Raw genomic sequence first — 20,236 nt, 5'->3', positions numbered from 1 at the left:
TTTCAACATAGGCCGGGGCTCACAACAGGAAGGCCAGTCACTGTTGTCGTAGCACTACCCACTCAGTAAGATTGGATAACACTGGGAAAACGTACCCGTTCCACTTGGAACAGGAACATTGCGGAAGCTCCATCCTTCCCAAAGGAGGTTTTGGAAGCACTTACACATATGAACAACTGTTTAGGTGCATATAAAAGATTAGAGGTGATTGTAACTCTTGAAAAATGGCAGAACGTCTGCCGGGGAAACAGGCTCTGAGGCTATACCGTGGACTTTACATATATAGGATCCACTTAAGTCTCTACATATGGAACCCAGCCCTCTACCGGTTCTCACGGATTCATTGAGTGAGGACCTGACACCGGACGTTCCACCACGTCTGGCTGCCGAGGGGATGGAGGAGCTTGACAGTGTCTACAGTACGGACTCTCTGGAGCAGTTTTAGCAAGCCGACACGAAACCGGGGCCTCTCAGTTCTTCTATTCGTTTGAGAACACCGGAGAATACCGGCTCCACACGAAGGCTATAAAATCTAGCGAATCTGGCATCCACTATCCAGTGGGCCTTCCTCTGCTTGGAGATGGCATTCCCCTTCTGCCAGCCTCCATAACAGACAAAGAGCTGATCTAAGGTCCTGAAGCTTTGCGTTCGGTCTATGTACCATCTCAAGGCTCGGACGGGACAAAGCAAAGCTATGGCTGGGTCTGCCTCCTCCGGGGGCAGCGCTTGCTGGCTCACCACCTGATCCCTGAAAGATGTAGTGAGAACCTTGGGCACATAGCCGGGCCGGAGTCTCAGGATTACCTGGGAGTCAGCTGGCCCAAACTCTAGGCACGATTCGTCGACAGAGAATGCGTGCAGGTCCCCTACCCTCTTGATGGAGGCCAGTGCAAGCAGGAGCAGAGTCTTCATTGATAGAAACTTCAGCTCAACTGACTGCAAAGGCTCAAATGTCTGGTCCCAAGAGGGTATAGAGGGGGGCCGGGGAAGATTCAACCTTCTTGCCACCCTAAGGAACCTGATGACCAGGTCATGCTTCCATACCGACTTCCCTTCCATGGGGTCGTGGTTGGCAGTAATTGCAGCCACATAGACTTTAAAGGGTGGAGGGAGACAGCCTTCACTCAAACCCTTCCTGCAAGAAGGACAGCACCACTCTGATCGGGCATCTTCGGGGGTCTTCTCGGTGAGAAGAGCGCCATTCGATGAACAGGTTCCACTTCAAGGCATATAAGCGTGTCTCGTAGACGGTGCTCTCGCTGAAGTGATGGTGTCAACTACCTCCTGGTGTAGGTCACCTTGAACCTCCGCATCCTATCCAGGGACCAGATATGAAGTTTCCAGAGGTCTGGACGTGGGTGCCATAGGGCGCCCCGTCTCTGAGTCAGTAGATGGAGGGGCTGTCACGAGGAGCATCAGTTCCGGGAACCAAGTCCGGGTGGGCCAGTAAGGCGCCACAAGCAGGACCTGCTCCTCGTCCTCCCTGAACTTGCACAGTGTCTGTGCGAGAAGGCTCACTAGGGGAAACGCATACTTGAGCAGGCCCCGCGGCCAGCTGTGTGCCAGTGTATCCTTGCCGAGTGTTCACTCGGTCAGGGAGTAAAACAACTGGTAGTGGGAAGTCTCTGGAGCGGCAAACAGGTCCTTCTGAGCGGCTCTGAAACGTCTCCAAATCAGCTGGACCGTCCGGGGATGGAGTTTCCATTCCCCGGGGAGTGCAGCTCGTGACAGCTCATGACAGCTCATGACAGCTCGTCGGCTGCCCGGTTGCGCAGCCCTGGAATGTGAATGGCACGAAGAGACCTCAGATGCTTCTGACTCCAGAGGAGGAGGTGGCAGGTGAGTTGCGACATGCAACAGGGGTGTAGACCACCTTGTCGGTTGATGTACACAACGGTCGCAGTGTTGTCCATGTGGACCAGCACGTGCTTGCCTTGTAAAGGCCCGGGTATACTTCACATTCTGCTTTCTGTTCCGTCTTGCGCACAGCCGCGTCCACACAGCTTTCAAAGTATACTCAACCCCGGATGAGCACGGACGGACAAGCTCGACACCGCGCGGTCTCAAAAAATTGCCTGCACGCGGACGGGGTGCGCATCTGTCTGCGAGCACTCTTGATGATGAAAATTACATAATGCAGACAGTACGCGGATGTGGACAGCCGAAGTATACTTTGGCCTTAAGTGCCATTTGAGACGGTTCAAGGCAAGGCGTAGTGCTAACAACTCTAGGCAGTAGATGTGCCAGTGCAGTTGGGGGCCCGTCCAAACCCCGACACTGCATGCCTGTCGTATGTGGCCCCCCAGCCAGAGGTAGAGGCATCCGTGTAAACTACAGCATGCCTGGAGACCTGTTCCAAGGGCACTCCTGCCCGGAGAAATGCAAGGTCTGACCATGGGGTGAAGTGGCAGGCCGGTGTGACTTGGACCCGGTGAGTGCCGCGTTGCCACGCCCACCTTGGGACTCGGCCATTAAGCCAGTGTTGAAGCAGTCTCACATGAACAGCCCCAGCGGCGTGACTGCCACTGCCGCTGCTATATGCCCCAGGAATTTCAGTGGGACACCCACTCTTGAACGTATTCAGGCAGTTCAACACCGACTGAGCACGTTCCTGCATGAGGCATGTTGTCTCTTTGACCGAATCCAACTCCATACTGAGAAAAGAGATCCTCTGCATCTGGGAGAGTTTGCTCTTTTCCCAGTTGACCAGAAAGCCCAACTGGCTGAGGTGTGAGAGCACCAAGTCCCAATGTTCGCACAACTGATCCTGAGACTGAGCTAGAATGAGCCAGTTGTCGAGGTAGTTGAGAATGTGAATGCCCCGCACATTCAGGGGCACAAGGGCTGCCTCCACAACTTTCGTGAATACACGGGGCGACAGGGACAGCCCGAAGGGCAGGACCTTGTACTGATATGCCCGTCCTTCGAACGCGAACCGCAGGAATGGCCTGTGGTGCGGAAGGATCGAAACATGAAAGTACATGTCTTTCAGGTCGATCGCTGCAAACCAATCTCGGTGACGGATGCACCCAAAAGTGCGCTTCTTCGTGAGCATCTTCAACGGTAGCTTGTGAAGGGCCCGGTTCAAAACGCAGATCCAAGATTGGTCATAACCCACCGCCTTTCTTGGGTACAATGCAGTAAGGGCTGTAAAACCCTGTCTTTATATCGGCTGGAGGGATCAGCTCCATCGCATCCTTCGCCAGTAGGACTGCGATCTCGGCACGTAAGACAGGGGCATCTGCAGCCTTCACTGAAGTGAAGTAGACACCCCTGAACTTGGGAGGACGCCGGGCGAACTGACTCGCATAACTGAGTCTGACGTCTGAAGGAGCCAGCGAGATAGACTGGGTACTCTCAGATACCATACAAGTGGCACCAACGAGACCACCGACATACCCGCAGTAGGGCAGTGAAGAGGAACGCAGGGACCCGGCCTGGGCATCTCGTAGCCGGTCCGAAGCGGGGTCTGCGTGTGTGCAACACTTACCTGCGTTTGAGCAGAGGGTACGTGAGTAGTATGTTTGATCGCACTCTCGAACCACCCACAGCTGCTCACTGGCGAGAGAAGAGGGTGAGTGTGATCCGAGACTGGCCTGTCCACAACTCCCCATCCCCTCTGGGGACCCAGAGATAGAAGAAACTGCTCTTTTGTCGAGATTTTGGGTATTACTAACCGTGAATTCAGTGGCGGGGAAAAAAGAAACAAAAGATTCTCCGCCCGGCCCTCCTCCGGGGGAGGGAGTGGTGCATTCACCATCTCCCGAAGAGCAGCTTCCTCCATCTCTGGGTCGCCCGTCTCAGGGCCTCTTGCTCTTCTGCTTGCCACCAGGCTGCCCTGCGACCAGCTCCACGGCGCTGCTGCCCCACCGTCGATGGTGGTGAGGGAGGATGAGCCACCAGGGCAGTTTCTGGTAGTGAAAGGTGCCATCCACGACCCAGTGAGCTCATCATTCACTTACGGGAAGAAAGACACTGGGGTGGGGCCCTGAGAATCAGCGCAAGCTACCCCAAGAAACCAATCATCCAGCCTCGAGTGTTCGGGAAGCGGTGAAGGGTTCCACTCGACCCAACTCTCTCGGAGGCCCGGGCAAGCATAGCCACCATTTCCATATCCGTATCCGGTATTGCTGGCCACCCAGAAGGCAGCAGTGCTGCCGGATCATCATCTCCAGAAAGTTCTGGCTCACCCTCCTATGCAGCGATCGACATCCGATCGTCGGGGGGAGCGCCAAAGGATACAAGTGGTACCCCAGAGGAGGGTCCAGCAGCGATCGTGACCATCACCCAGGGCCAGGTAACGACCGCATCCAGAAACGTGAATGCTCTTTTAGAGATTGCTCTTTTAGTGTGCTGAAGCGCACAGGAGAGATGGCCGCCTGCAACACAAACAGGGGATAGTGCAGCCTGATGTGTGCAACCCACTCGACACGGGAAGAACCACCGCCTCTGAAGTGCCATATCGCCAACACCAGAGCTTCCCAAGAGCGCGCTGAAACTCGTTGAGTCTTCACTCTGTAGCAGAGAAGTCAGGAGAAGAACGATATAACCGCTCGGCTCTGAAGTGAAAAGCTGAGTATGCGTTGCACCTGCTGCCTAGTTATACTCGCGCTGCGATCAGTGACAGCGTTTATATTGTTAAGTTGATTTTAATGTCACTTCAGTATTTGCCTATAAATACATGCATACTGTGACGAGTGGGGCGGGGCCAAGAGCTGTGGGAGTGGAGCGAGGCCGGTGGAGTTTAATGATAATGAGCGGCACCTGCGCCATTCACCGGTCTCGAGTCCCACAGAGGAGCTCCGGAAAGATAAAAGGAGGAGCGACGACAGTGGAAGACGAGAGAGGACCAGGCCTGGACTTTATTTGTGTTTTGTGTGCGGTAGTCGTCCGTGAGGGGCTGCCGCTTTACTTTTGTGTTTGTTTATTTTGTTATTAAATGGTTTAAATGTTCGCCAGTTCCCGCCTCCTTCTTCCCATTCTACGAACTGTGTTAGACACATAATACCATTGACATTTTAAAATAGAGACTCATGTTTGTCAGTGAACTTCATGAAGTGTTTTTCATGATATTATGAGTTTTAATATTCTGGCAACGCCACTGGCATTAAACTTGGTTAAAGTTGCTTGTGTGTTAATTAGGCGTGTCGCAATAATCAATATATCGACTTATCGCACAATATATGTACATGACCTCAATAATGTTTGGTGACGCAATATATCGCCCATTATGTTTACATGATTATGAATGTCACCAACATTTTGCAGATCGTGCTGTCATGTTGTCTGTTCTCTGTGTCGGAGGCGAAAGCAGGGCTTGGGCAGTTCCTTCAAACAGAGCTGTCATCAGCAGGTGAAAAAGGCGTCATTTGAGGCGTTATTGTGTTTTCCTGACAACTACAGAGCGTTTGGAAGAATAAATCCAAATGCACTCGATTTTCTGTAGCAAATTAAAACATCACAGTGCAAAATGGTGCACATTAAAGAAAAAATGTTTTATCAGCAGATATGGCCTGTTGAGGCTTCTTCGTTCATACAGACATCTGACTGCTAACTAGGATTTGTGTTTTCAGCAATAGTGTGCACCTTTACTTGACTTTTTTCTACTTGTTACTTTGCCCTTTTTTATTTTAGAAAATGTTTATTTACTCTTTATTCAAGTTTTTTATTCAGGATATTACATTTTTTGACACTTCACTTCTATGATCTAAATAATTAAATGGTTGTTTTTGAAAGTGTGTAGGCCTACTTTTATTATTATGCTTTTATATTCAGTGGCATAAAATTGACTTAAAATGACAATAATGTTGTTTATGTTGCCATCTAAAAGTATGTGACAGTCTCTGTCACCGCTTTCGTTTAACAGGTTGGTTTTAACCATAGATTCTTGGTTTAAAAAAACGTCTTTCTGACCCACTTACTTCAGCAAGCCACCTTAACCATGAAACCCATCTAAAGTGCATGATGCAACAGCGTCTTTCCTCGCTCAACCAAACACATCCTGCCTGAATTAGTGGAGAGATTGGCATCACCACAAGATTAAAACATTTTTATAGGCACATTCACTTCACAGATGTGTTTAAAATGTGCAATTCTGCTCGAGGCAATGATGTGCTATCATGAAGAGTATTACTGAATGTTTCATCATGAAATTAGAGTCTCTTTGGTCTTCATTTAGCTGGTTAGTTATGACAGAACAGCCTTCTATAGATGAATAAAATCAGCCAAATATTATAGAATGGAAGTATCTCTTTGGTCTTTTAATGCATTCAGACAAAGCACCAAATGCTCTACAGCTAGGATTTATTTTGATCTTTGATGGTTGTCGCTGGGTTTGTGCTTATTTGCATTTTCAATAATCTTTTTACATCTACAGAAATCGAGCCTGTCCTTGGGCTCTGTGACACAGCTATTGTTGGACACTGAATAGATTTCTCTGCATAGAGCTACAGAGCCGAAAGCACCCAGCACCCAGCAAACCGAAGATAGAAATCTTTCTGATTTAGCCTCCATCCCATGCGGCCCGCTAGCATCAGCACAATTGTCTTAACCCTCATCCGGCTGCCCATCACTTCTCTCTCTCCACCAAAACAAGTTATACCCTCCACTTGACTCTAAATCTCAAAGCTTTATTAGCTGTAGTTTATGAGAGGATGTGGCCTGGGCACGACTAACCAATGGCTGTTGCACTTGCCCTGTGGATCGATCTGCAGTAGACAGGCTGCATAATTACTGTACTTGCGCTGTGAGATACGGGATGATTAAATTGTGGTGTTCTGAAGGTTCTATGCCCCCTGATGTTCACTCGGACCACCTCTCTTTGTAACATGTCTGGCCCATCATTAATGACAAATTGGCTGGTTTCCAGGCTGTGATGAATTGTAGTTTAATGGTTTGGGCTGTTGTATAACTTGATGTTGATCAAGGTTTGGCAAAATTTTTAATTTAAAGAATTGACTTTTAAAATTATCTCTTTAAATTCATGGCTTTACTAATTGAAATTGGAATTGATTTGAAATAACATGAATTAGAACTTGCTGTATTGGGAAAAAAACAAAACAAGAAATGGTATTATGTGAAATTAAGTGTTTTTCCACCCTGATCGATAAAAGACTATAAATCCTTTTTAATTTAATACTTTTTAAAATTAATTAATTAATTAAATTAATAAATAATTTAGTTATCGAACTTATTATTAAATTATTTAGCTATTGAAAGTCTATCAATTGAGCATTCAACGTTTGTGTTATCCCCAAATTCAGGTGTGAAAAACTTGTTGCATCTTTCCCAATAAGACTCATGGCTGTATTAGATCAAAAGTGTGCTTCTACTAAATACTGAGCAAAGGGTCTGAATACTTAGGACCATGTGTTATTTCAGTTTTTCTTTTTTAATAAATCTGCAAAAATGTCAACAATTCTGTGTTTTTCTGTCAATATGGGGTGCTGTGTGTACATTAATGAGGAAAAAAAATTAACTTAAATGATTTTAGCAAATGGCTGCAATATAACAAAGAGTGAAAAATTTAAGGGGGTCTGAATACTTTCCGTACCCACTGTATATATATAAATACAAACACATGCATGTATATATTTAAGACAAATATGGTGTTATATATAATAATATAAATATTTATGTAAATACATGTAAACATTGACAAAATATATACTTTTTGTGTGTATTTATATATACAAAATAAACATACACAGTACACATTCATTTTGGATGTGATTAATCACAATTAATCGTTTGACAGGACTGATATATATAGATATATAGATACAGTGCCGTATAAACGTTTTTGCCCCCTTTCTGTTTTTAATTTTTTTTGAATAAGCCTATTTGTCAATATTCAGATCATCAAACAAAATGTAATATTACACAAAGATAATGCAAGTAAATGCAAAATGCAATTTTTAAATGATAATTTCATTTCTTGAGGGAAAAAAGCTGTCCAAACCTACCTGGCCCTACGTGAAAAAGTAATTGCACCCTCCTGTTAAATCATGAAAGAACTGTGATTAACCACATTATTTTAGAAAGCTGAGTAAAATTTCACTAGCCACACCCAGGCCTGATTACTGCCAAACCTGTTGAATCAAGAAATCACTTAAATAGAACCTGTCTGACAAAGTGAAGCATTCTTAAAGAGCAACACATCATGCCACGATCTAAAGAAATTCAAGAACAGATGAGAAACAAAATAGTTGATATGTATCAGTCTGAAAAGGGTTATAAAGCAATTTCTAAGGCTTTGGCACTCCAGTGAACCACGATTAGATCCATTATCCACAAATGGAGAAAACTTTAATGACGACTCATCCAGGAGGTCATAAAAGAACCCAGAACAACATCTAAAGAACTGCAGACCTCACTTGCCTCAATTAAGGTCAGTGTTCATGATTCAACAATAAGAAAGAGACTGGGCAAAAACGCCATCCATGGGAGAGTTCCAAGGCAAAAGCCATTGCTGACCAAAAAGAACACAAAGGCTGGTCTCACATTTGCCAAAAAAATATCTTGATTATACCCAAGACTTTTTGGCAAATATTCTGTGGACTGATGAGACAAAAGTTTCACTTTTTGGAAGGTGTGTGTCCCATTACATCTGGCATAAAACTAACACAGCATTTCATAAAAAGACCATACCAACAGTCAAACATGGTGGTGGTAGTGTGATGGTCTGGGGCGGCTTTGCAAGAGCTTCAAGGCAAAAGCCATGCTGACCAAAAAGAATACAAAGGCTCATCTCACATTTGCCAAAAAACATCTTGATTATCCCCAAGACTTTTGGGCAAATATTCTGCATTTCATAACAAGAACATCATACCAACAGTCAAACATGGTGGTGGTAGTGTGATGGTCTGGGGCTGCTTTGCAGCCTCAGGACCTGGACGACTTGCCATAATTGATGGAACCATGAATTCTGCAATGTATCCAAAAATCCTGAAGTTGAATATCCGGCCGTCAGTTTGTGACCTCAAGCTCAAGCACATGTGGGTTTTGCAGCAGGACAATGATCTCAAACACACCAGCAAGTCCATCTCTGAATGGCTCAAGAAAAACAATTAAGGTTTTGGAGTGGCCAAGTCAAAGTCCAGACTTAAATCTGATTGAGATACTGTGGCATGACCTTAAACAGTTCATTCATGCTCGAAAAGCCTCTAATGTGGCTGGATTAAAACAATTCTGCAAAAAAGAGTGGTCCAAAATTCCTCCACAGCGATGTGAAAGACTCATTGTCATTTATCGCAAACGCTTGATTGCAGTTGTTGCTGCAAAGGGTGGCACAACCAGTTATTAGATTTAGGGGGCAATTACTTTTTCACGTAGTGCCAGGCAGGTTTGGACAGCTTTTTTCCCTTAATAATTGAAATCATTATTTCTGCATTATGTATTTACTCTGGTTATTTTTGTGTAATATTAAAATTTGTTGGATGATCTGAATCTTTTAAGTGTGACAAATATGCAAAAAAAAACAAAAAACAGCAATGGGTCAAAAACGTCTCTAGGTTACGTATGTAACCATGGTGCCCCGAGGGAACGAGACGCTGCGTTGAGAATCGCTTTGGGAACTCCCCTGCGTGACCGCGTTCTGAAGCACGTGTAAAATCAGTCCAATGGAGCAGCGAGACGTCACGAGTGGGGTGACGTGAGAACCAGGAAGTATAAAAGCGCATCCGGCAGAGCGCAAGTTAGCTTCAATGAAGTAGCGCCTGGAGGGATGCAGGGAATATGGCAAAGAGACGCAGCGTCTCGTTCACAAATGTCCTGCAAGGCCACACCCAAGCTGAAAGCCTTGGAGGCCGCCATACTCCTGGTCGAGTGCGCTCTGACCCCCATAGGAGACGGGAGGCCAGAGGACTCGTAGTCTAGTGAGATGGCCTCGACCACCCATCTACTCATAGTCAGCTTGGTCGCCGGAGATCCTTTCTTTGGCGAACCAAAGCAAACAAACAGCTGATCTGCCTTACGCCACGGGACAGCTCTGTGTGCGTAAGCGTCCAGTGCTCTAACTGGACAGAGCAGATTAAGCCTTTCTTGGCCTACGACCCTTGGGTAAAGGAATGCCCTAACTATGCCGGGAGCAAATTCCAGGAATGAAACAGAAAGTGCCTGCAGATCCCCGATCCTTTTGAGTGAGGAAATAGCGAGGAGAAAGATAGTCTTGAGCTTGAGAAACTTGAATTAAACTTTTTCTATGGGTTCAAAGGGTGCATTGCATAAGTCCTCCAGAACCACAGCCTGGTCCCATGAGGGCACCGTAGTGCGCTGTACCGGCCTCAGCCTCAGGGTGATAAGTGAGTGTCTTCCCAATGATTTACCATCCAGAAGGGCGTGGTAAGCAGCTAAGGACGCATACCTTCAGAGTGGAGGGAGATAACCCTGCGGAGAATCGCTCCTGCAGAAACTCCAGAACTGTACCAATTGGGCAGTTGACTGGGTCTTGCAGTCGCTGTCTGCACCATGAAGTGAAAAGATTCCACTTTAAGGCGTACTGTTTCCTAGTGGCGAGAGCTATGGACTGGAGTTATAGTCTCAACAACCTCAGTTGAGAGACCAGATGCTAGGAGCTGTGCCCCCTTAGGGGCCACGTCCACAACTTCCATAACTCCGGGCGGGGGTGAAGAATGGTGCCCCCTGCCTGAGAGAGGAGGTCCCTCCTGATCGGAATCTCCAGTGGAGAGCTGTCGAGGAGGGACACCAGGTCCAAGAACCATACTCGGGCCGGCCAGAACAGGGTTACTAGCAGACAGACCCCATACCGGCGTACTCTCTCCAGAACTCCTGGGAGCAGAGCGATCGGGGGGGAAAGCGTACAGATGAAGCCTTGGCCACGTCTGTACCATGGCATCCAGCCCCAGTGGAGCTGGATGCGTGAGGGAGAACCAGAGCGGGCAGTGTGTCGTTTCCTGCGACGCAAATAGATCCACTTCCGCCTGGCCAAATTCCCTCCAGAGGAGCTCCACCACCTCGGGGTGGAGTCTCCATCCCCCGGTCCTCAGCCCCTGTCTCGACAGGATGTCTGCCCCCTGATTGAGATACCCAGGGATGTAGACTGCTCTTAGCGAGAGGAGCTTCCCCTGAGCCCACAGAAGGATCTGGAGCGCCAGCTTGTACAAGGGGCGCGAACGCAGACCCCCCTGCCGATTTATGTAGGAGACCACCGATGTGTTGTCTGTGCACACAAGCACATGATGTCCCCTTAGGTCTGAAAGGAAGTGTGTCAGAGCTTGAAACACGGCCAGCATCTCCAGGCAGTTGATGTGCCAAGTGAGATGATGGTCTTCCCACAGACCCTGGGTAGAGCGGCCACTCATGACCGCCCCCCAGCCCGTGAGAGAGGCATCTGTCGTTAGTGTTACACGACGACAAGGAGCCCCTAACATCGGGCCTTGAACTAGGAACCAACGTTTCTTCCACACGTCCCAGGCACGTAAGCATCGCCACGTTACCTTGATCATGCGAAGCGGATTCCCCCTCGGGGAAAATCCCTTGGTCCTGAGCCACCACTGCAAGGGTCTCATGTACAGCAGGCCTAAAGGTATCACGTTGGACGCCGCTGCCATCAAACCCAACAGCCTCTGAAACTGTTTGACAGTGAGTGACTGGCCTTCTCTTACTCTCTTGACTGTCGTGAGGATTGACTCGATACGAGCAGGAGACAAACGTGCCTGCATCGTGGTAGAATCCCACACCACGCCTAAATAAGTGGTTCACTGTAGTGGAGAAAGTACACTCTTCTTGGCGTTTAGTCTTAACCCCAGCTCTCTCATATGAGCCGCCATCTGCTCCTATCGAACTAGTATCAACCAATCGTCGATGTAATTCAGTATGCGGATGCCCTAGAGTCGCAAAGGAGCCAGAGCCGCATCCACACACTTCGTGAAAGTGCAGGGTGAGAGTGACAGGCCAAAGAGAAGAACTCGATATTGGTATGCTTCGCCCCCGAAAGCAAACCTCAGGAACTTCCAGTGTTGAGGAAGGATGGAAACATGGAAATAAGCGTCTTTGAGATCTATCATAACAAACCAGTCCTCGGACTGGATTTGAGATACTATCTGCTTGATAGTGAGCATCTTGAACCGAAGCCATTTGATAGCCAGAAGATGGAGATCTAAAATCGGACGCAACCCCCCATCCTTCTTCGGAACGATGAAGTAACGACTGTAAAACCCGGATGAGAGAGAGAGAGGAGGAACACGTTCTATGGCCCCCTTCCTCAAGAGAGTATCTACTTCTTGTTCCATTACCAGAGCCTGCTCGGGGCCCACTAGTGTGGGAATGACCCTGTTGAAACGAGGAGGACGAGAACCGAACTGGATTCTGTAGCCTTTCTCTACAACCTGCAGGACCCATTTTGAGATATTTGGCAGAAGTTTCCACACTGCCAGAGAATCTACTAAGGGAACGAGCTTCTCAAGGCTGGCCTCTGGTTTTATTAGAGGAGCCAGTTCGGTGCCCTGAAGCGGATGACCGGCAGGGAACAACCGACCTGACTGCTGTAGTCCCTTCACTTGAGGGGTGAGCTCTCCCGTGCCGTACCGTAGCCGGGCGGCAGCTGGAATTTTTGCTCGTCGGAGCTCACTGAGCCCTGAAGCAGGGGTATCAATGAACCTCCATGAGGGCACTGAGGAGGATTGGGCACCGTATACTGAGGTGTTATCCTTTCCTCCCCAGGTGGGGCTGCCCTCAGGGACCTGACAATAGTGGCATCAGGACCGTTTAGCCGAGGTCCTCTTAGACAAAATAACGGTCCGCAGATCCGTTTTCGGTCTAGAAGACCCGACTGAGAGCGTCGCCCCGACCCCCGATCTTTCTGTTGAGGGGTGCGGGTTGCAACGCTCTGTTTTTGAGACTGGCGATACGAGGAGCTTGACGGCTTGGGCTGCTCCCACTCAGCAGCCCCATGGGCCTGGGAGCGACGAGGGAGGAAACGTTGGAATGCCGCCGCTTACTTCTTCGCGTCCTGAAACCTATAGACGACAGTGTTGACTGCGTCGCCGAAAAGGCCAGAAGGCGAGAGCGGGGCGTCTAGGAGGAAGAATCTGTCCTTATCTTGCATTTCAGACAGATTCAACCACAGATGCCATTCCGTGGCCATTGCCATTGAACGGCCGATAGCTCTAGCCGTTTCTTTGGTGGCCCGGAGGGACAAATCTGTGGCCCGACGTAGTTCAGCTACTACGTCGGATTCCTCCTCCTCCCTGTCATCCAGGTCCCTGAGCAGGTCAGCCTGGTATGCTTGTAACACCGCCATGGTGTGCAAACATGCGCCAGCCTGACCTGCCGCCGTATAAGCTTTCCCAACCAGACTCAATGTCAGCCTAACGGGCCTGGTGGGAAGCTTCGGGGCCTTCAGGGACGATGCTAAGGACGGGGAGAGATAGCTCGCAAGCGTCTGCTCCACCACTGGCATCGCCCCATATCCCTTATCATTCAGCCCCACGATGTTGGAATAATTCGAGACTGTGGGGCTGTAAATACGGGATGAGTACAGTTTCTCCCATGATCTTGACACCTCAGCATGGAGATCAGGGAAAAACGGAAGGCCCCGTCGTGAAGGCTGTGATCTGGATTTCAGAAAACGCTTGTCTAATTTACTTTTAGGATGAGTGTCCTGTTTCTCGGCTGGCCAATCAATATTTAATTTGGCTACTGCATGAGTCACAACCTCCACGAGCTCCTCATACGCGAAGGACTGAGGTGGTGAGTCCACAGTTTCCTCTGTCTCGACACTCATCACATCCACCTCCTCGGAGGAAGATCGATGAAGTGTCTGGCTCTCTCTCTGGGAGGAAGAAACCGCAGCGTGGATCTAGCGGGTGAGGACCGAGAAAAGGACGAGCCCGTCTCGGATCCCTCCGCTAAATCCACCTGCGATCCCCACGACAGCAGTCTACGCTGTGCCTCGGCAACAGCGGGACCGCTGCCAGCGGTATCGCGAGCCTGGCCGCTCTCATCAAACACAGCCAGGCGAGAGCAGAGCATACGCTGCGAGAGTAACTCGCAGTGATGACAATCAGCCCCCTCGAAAGCTGACCATGCATGCTCTGCTCCTAAACAAACAACACACAGATCGTGTGTATCCCCTGCTGCCAGATAGCGTGGGCAGGGAGGAACACAACATCTGTAATGCCGTTCGCTCGCTATAGATTTTTGCTTAGACTTTGACATATTCTTTTGAATGCCTGTGGACTGACAGACAACAGTAAATAGACTGACACATACACAGAGCGCTACTGAAGAGCAGAAGCTAACTTGCGCTCTGCCGGATGCACTTTTATAATTCCTGGTGCTCACGTCACCCCGCTCGTGACGTCTCGCTGCTCCATTGGACTGATTTTACACATGCTTCAGAACGTGGTCACGCAGGGGCGTTCCCAAAGCGATTCTCGACACAGCTCGAGTTCCTGAGGGGGAACTTTTTCACTGCACTGTATATAGATTAATTTAGAAATTAGAATGTAATTTTTTATTATTACTGTTTATCAATAGCATTTTTATTTTTATGAATATAATTTATTCTAATGTGGTTGAATTTCAATTCTTTCAGTTCTCGTTATTTCTGCTTCTTCAGTTTTAAAATTCAGATAATTGTTTGTGTCAATCACGCAGCAACATTAAACATTTTTCTTTTGCCCAGAGGACAAAAAAAACGTACATTTAATTTCTAATGTAATGTTTATTTCTTACAGAATTCTGCCAGCCCAGCTGCAGCAGGCTCCAATGCCCCTGTTACAGGCTATCGGCGCATGGTCATCCCAACTCAACCCCCTCTAACCGCCACCAAGAAATCCACCCCGAAACCACTGGCCTCTCCGACCGCCCCTCCTCCGGCTTCGTCTTCGCAACGACCCCAATACCAGCCCGCTCCCCAGCCTGTCCCTGCATCCTACACCACCGCCTCTACTCCGAGCCAGCCAACCTTCAATGTTCAGGTCAGGGCCACCCAGCCTGGCCCCCAGCAGCAGCCGGTCCGTGGTCCAGCGCAGGTACAGTACATGCCGGCTCAATCCAGAGGCCCTGATTTTGCATATGGGCCTCCGCAGCCGGGATTCTGCCCTGCTCCATCTGGAGGCTACCAGGACCAGCACTATGGTGGAGCTCCTGCTTATGGAGGTCAGAACACATGGAGAGCAGAGCCAAGTCACCATGCCGCTCCTCCATCCAACCAAGGGTACCAGCCCGCTCCCCCGAAAAAAACCTACATCACTGATCCGCCTCCCAGCCTGGCACCCTTCGGCGGTGGGCCTTCTGCTCCTCACAAGGTAAGGGCCACATCTGTAGTATGTTCCAAGTAACAGTAGAACAAACAAAAACAAATGGATGAGCAAATATATGAAAAGCTAACTTAGAAAAACATTCAGGCATGTAATTAATTCTCCCATTTTATTAAATTCATGAAATTATGTGTTTTAAAGCACAGAAACTCAAATTCAAATATTTTTATATGGCATGTAATCTTTGTGTCACCAAATGAAAAACAAATGTGCTAATGTGTGTTCTGGATAAAAACACACAGAAATCATTATTCAGGTTATGAATCTGTAGGTCAGAAGGAACAAAAAAAAACAAACAGAGCATTTGAAGAAGTTAAAGTGAAAAAAGTACAAGGTAAAAAAATAATATTCACCCTTGTAAAAATTGTGATAAAAACACACAGAAATCATTATTCAGGTTATGAATCTGTAGGTCAGAAGGAACAAAAAAAAAACAAACAGAGCATTTGAAGAAGTTAAAGTGAAAAAAGTACAAGGTAAAAAAATAATATTCACCCTTGTAAAAATTGTTTTTTTTTTATGTATACTTTAACATACTTTTAAAAAGAGTGCTTATTATGGAATTAATATATTTTAAAACAATATACTTAAGTGCAAACTGCAATTAAATGAAAATATATTATAGTTTAAGTTCATTTTAAATGCAATTAGATTAACTTTAGTAGGACTGAAAGTACATCTTTTTATGTAATTTCATAATTACTTCTATTGTCTATATAGTTAAATAGGTATAAAATGTACTGCAGAATTGTACTAACAAACATTTATGGTGAACTAAAATATACTTTAATATCATAATTTCTGTTGAAACTTGTATATATTTAAATATACACACATTTACACTTTTTTAATGAAGTTGAAGTTATTTAAAAATATATTAACTTTAAATGTAATATCCAGTAACACGCTAAAGTTAAACATATAATCAAGTAGGCTGCTTTTCATGTGCTTTTGTATATGTTTTGCATTCAAATAAATGTACTTCTTTAAAGCATGACAGAAGATTTTAAAAACAGGATTTAAAATGTACTTTAAAATAAATCTTTTAATTATACATTGCTTCAAAGTGCCCTTTTTTTAAAAGTGTACTTAAAGTGTCCCTATTATGGGTAATGAAAGGTTCATATTTTGGTTTTGGGAGTCCCCAACAACAGGTTGACATGCATGCAAGGTCAAAAAACACTTTCATTGTCTTATAATATGCATTTATCTTTTACCTTATTTGCTCAACGACTCCCAAACGATTTGCTCAACGATTCATTTTTTCAAACCCCTCCTTTGCATGATGCTAATCTACGGTGATTTGTCCGATTGGTTGATTTAATTTCCATTTCATAATAAAAGCTGCGTTTATGAGCACAGTGCTGCTTTGTGTACAGCGTTACCGGGGAAACTGCTATTTTTACCTGGTGGCAAAGAATACATTTGCATTTTCATTCAGACCAATGCGAAAAGACCAACAAATGGGCGGGCAATATGCTAATGTTTCATGTTGACATCAATGTTGGGATTTGTTTTAAAAACGACTCGTTTCAATGATTCAGAGTCGCCTCTGAGAGACAATAACTTTATACATGGTGCACTTTCGTGTTTTAAAACTTTGCAGGATGTTTTCATTCACTTAGAGCTGTGTTACACACTGCATGAAAGGTAATTTTCAAAAATCCATAATAGGCGCACTTATGTAAAAAAAAAAAAAAAAACAGTCATGAACTTGTTTTCTTTTTAAGTACACTTAAATGGCCTTTTCTTTCATTAACATTATATCATCTGCAAGTTGTTGAAGTTGAAGTATACTACACAAGTATACACATTCAATACAATTCACCACACTTCTTTTTCGCAAGGGGATCAGTTACATTGGTCTGTATGGGAGGGTAGAGTTTTTCACTTTTTTTTTTAATTCAGATAATACCAAATAAGACTTTTTAATTCAAATAATACCATTTTCATGCTTTCAAATAAAATATTTTTTAATTATGTAAAGTGCATTTAAAACATTGAATATCTTTGAAAGACACTGCAAATCATAAAGGTTCTGTAAATATACTGCTAATTTTTATCCAAGAGCAGACATGATGATGAAAAGGTACACACAAGCACACGGCTGTCTTAGTTCTGTGCACAATGAAAAATTCATGAAAATACTTTGAAAGTGTGTGTCTATGTTTGTGTTGTTTGTGTGTGTGTCTGTATGAATAATATATTTGTGGTAATTAATTATCTGTGTTCGTGTCCTATGATTGTGTGTTTAAGCTTGTAGCTTGTGTATTTTATGATTTATTGATTGTGCATGAGAGACAGAGAGCATTTTCAAAGGCTGCTTACCACACAAAACATGCTCCTATTTAAAATTAAACCTTGAATCTTTACACAGTCATAACAGCTCATTTAAAGAAACAATACCAAGAAAATGAAACTCTGCTTTTTCTTTTACAATAATGTGTGTGCACGTACAGTATGTGTGTTAAAGATCGTGAGTGTAAGTGACTCATAAGTGTGTATTCTACTTAGTGTTTGTAATTTAATTGCTTCAGATGGCAATACAACAGGGAGTTTCTTTGCATCCTTCATCGGAATCTTCAGAATAAACAGTTATTTTAACCTTTATGAATTGTTAATGCTGCTTCTCTGTAGGGCTTTACACTTTCTGACTCTATTCGTCTGAATAGAAACTGAATGTTTATATTATCTTACCTCACACATTCACACACCTTTCTTTATTTCTCTCTCACTTTCGCTCTCTCTACTCTACTTCTTATTTGACATCTAGTTCTAACCTATTATTTATTGAAAGAGAATGCAAATATTTATTTTATGTAGCTTTGTCAATGTAACTGAAGGCTTTTAAGTCCTAGTTCCATGCCTTAAAATATAGAAATGATAAAGAGTTAGGTCATGTGGTTATTCATGCTTGGTGATGCCCATTAGGCTATTACATAATATATAAGCGTTTCATTTGTCAAATTAAATATATATAAAACACATGCACACACAGAAACATTCAGTGCTACTCTCTGACCTTTGTCAATAAAACTATCTTCTCTACTAAAAGGCTACATTAGCAACAAGGTGGTAATGTCACTGTTTTTGAAGTAATTAAATTCAGAGCTTTACAATAAGTAGAGAGATGCTGCACAAACGCAGGTAATTCACACACGCAGAATCTCTCTCTGTCATTCCAATTCATTCAGGTAAGCGTAGTCTTGCCACGCTACTTGATTTTACTTTAGATCTAACAAGAAGTAAATAAAATAATTGAAAATAACTGCTATTTTTATCAATACAGTCAATTTTTTTTAAACTGCAAACATAAATGACAACTTAAACTTGTTTGTTCTGCCAAGTGGCCATACTAGTATAAGCAAACTATCTAGATGTGTATTAATGACATACTGTATATGTTTACATTTCTGGGGTTCTACGGTAATACTCTCCATAATACTGTTTATAAGATTACTGTTGTAAGTTTTTGATTTAGCACAATGACAATATGCTGTCTTTTTGTTTTAGAAAGGTGTCCCTTGCAAGGGGACCATCACACCGTATTTAGGATTTGACACATTTTAATTGAACACATAATTTCTTAGGTTTTAAAATCGAGCTCCTTGCTTTAAAACTGTGCACATCTTATCAGTTGGCTTTTTGAAATTCAACCAGGCAAGAGAACATCAGTCAAAACTAGAGAAGAAACAAGGTGTTGACACTGAATGCCACATGGCAATTTCCTGTCTTATCGCTGGTCTTCCCCCTCGGCAGAACTTCTAGGTCACTACCTTGGAGTCCTCTGCAGGAAGACAGCTCGAGGCGCCTGAGAATCAGTTACTCTTTTTAATATTTCCAAGAATATCTGGTAATGTCTTTCACAATCAGCCCAAGGATATAAAACATCTAGTCCAATTAGAGTGATGCAATATGCTGTTATTAATATATAAGAATGATGGGATGATAAGTGGCAGGCGTTTGGGATGTGTTTTTGCTTTGTTGTTGTAGGTCCTTCCTGCTCCACACAGATTCTAGTAGCCTTTTAACTAGCAATCGTTTCTGTGTCATTGGTTTATTTCTTGAGAAGCAGAAAATATGCAGTGCTTTGCAAAAGAAACACCACACTCAATAACTTAATGCCATTAAACGGATTCATTTTCTACTGGCTGCTCCATGGAGATGGCTATTATGGAAGCAGATTAGGCTCAATAATAATTCACGCAAAAGACACGATACAAACATGTGTATCCCAATTCACATGCATGAAACCCAATTCACATACACAAAAAAAAAATATTTATTCACAAAAACCAATTCACGTGCACAAATTAAGAATATATATTCATAAAATGAAGAGTTCATTTGCAAAAAACGATAAACCTTGCACCTTGCAAAAGCAGCACGTTACAATGGTGAGGGAAAAGCTCCGTGTATTACGTGTAATCACATCCATACAGTTTATGATCCCAACAACAACAACGTTTGTCAGGCATCTACATTGTCATCTGAGGAGATTACAAAGATTAAACAAGTTTTTTTAAACTCTAAAACATGAAATGTGGAGTTATCTGCTTTTGCCAAAAAACGACTGTCTGAGTTATCTGCTTTTGCTGTAAAACAAACTTTTAATATGTAAAAAAAATACTTTCAATGAACTTACATTTTTTTAATTACATGTATTTGTTTAAGTTATTACTTAATCAAAACCCAACTGCAGTTTGATTGATATTACTTGGAATGCTCAATAAAAAACGTGATTATGAGTTATCGGTTTTTGCTAATGAACTCTTCAAATACTTTTTAAAAATGCAAAACCCAATTCACAGATGTATATCTGTGTACAAAAATGTTGAATGTTTAAAATTCACAAGTTCATCGTGGACTGTGAATGTGTGAATCACCTTGGATTTGTGTGTGTATTTTTGTGACTTTCCTGGCAGCGAACTCGTACTCTTTAGCCAATCAGA

At 44.6% G+C, this 20,236-nt stretch overlaps 1 protein-coding gene across 3 annotated transcripts in view; it reads left to right on the top strand.

Moving 5' to 3' along the window:
- Positions 1–20,236, top strand: part of lpp (LIM domain containing preferred translocation partner in lipoma) — a 260,901-nt gene that overhangs the window by 161,683 nt on the left and 78,982 nt on the right. For all 3 annotated transcript variants that reach the window (XM_016279543.1, XM_016279541.1, XM_016279542.1), the window contains one exon: positions 14,700–15,272. In XM_016279543.1, the coding sequence (XP_016135029.1) occupies positions 14,700–15,272 (573 nt within the window). The remainder of the gene's footprint in view (positions 1–14,699; positions 15,273–20,236) is intronic.

Source organism: Sinocyclocheilus grahami, unplaced genomic scaffold (assembly GCF_001515645.1).
Source record: "Sinocyclocheilus grahami isolate Dianchi unplaced genomic scaffold, SAMN03320097.WGS_v1.1 scaffold131.1, whole genome shotgun sequence".
NCBI classification, from domain to species: Eukaryota; Metazoa; Chordata; class Actinopteri; order Cypriniformes; family Cyprinidae; genus Sinocyclocheilus; species Sinocyclocheilus grahami.
This window is presented reverse-complemented; position numbering and strand designations above follow the sequence as displayed.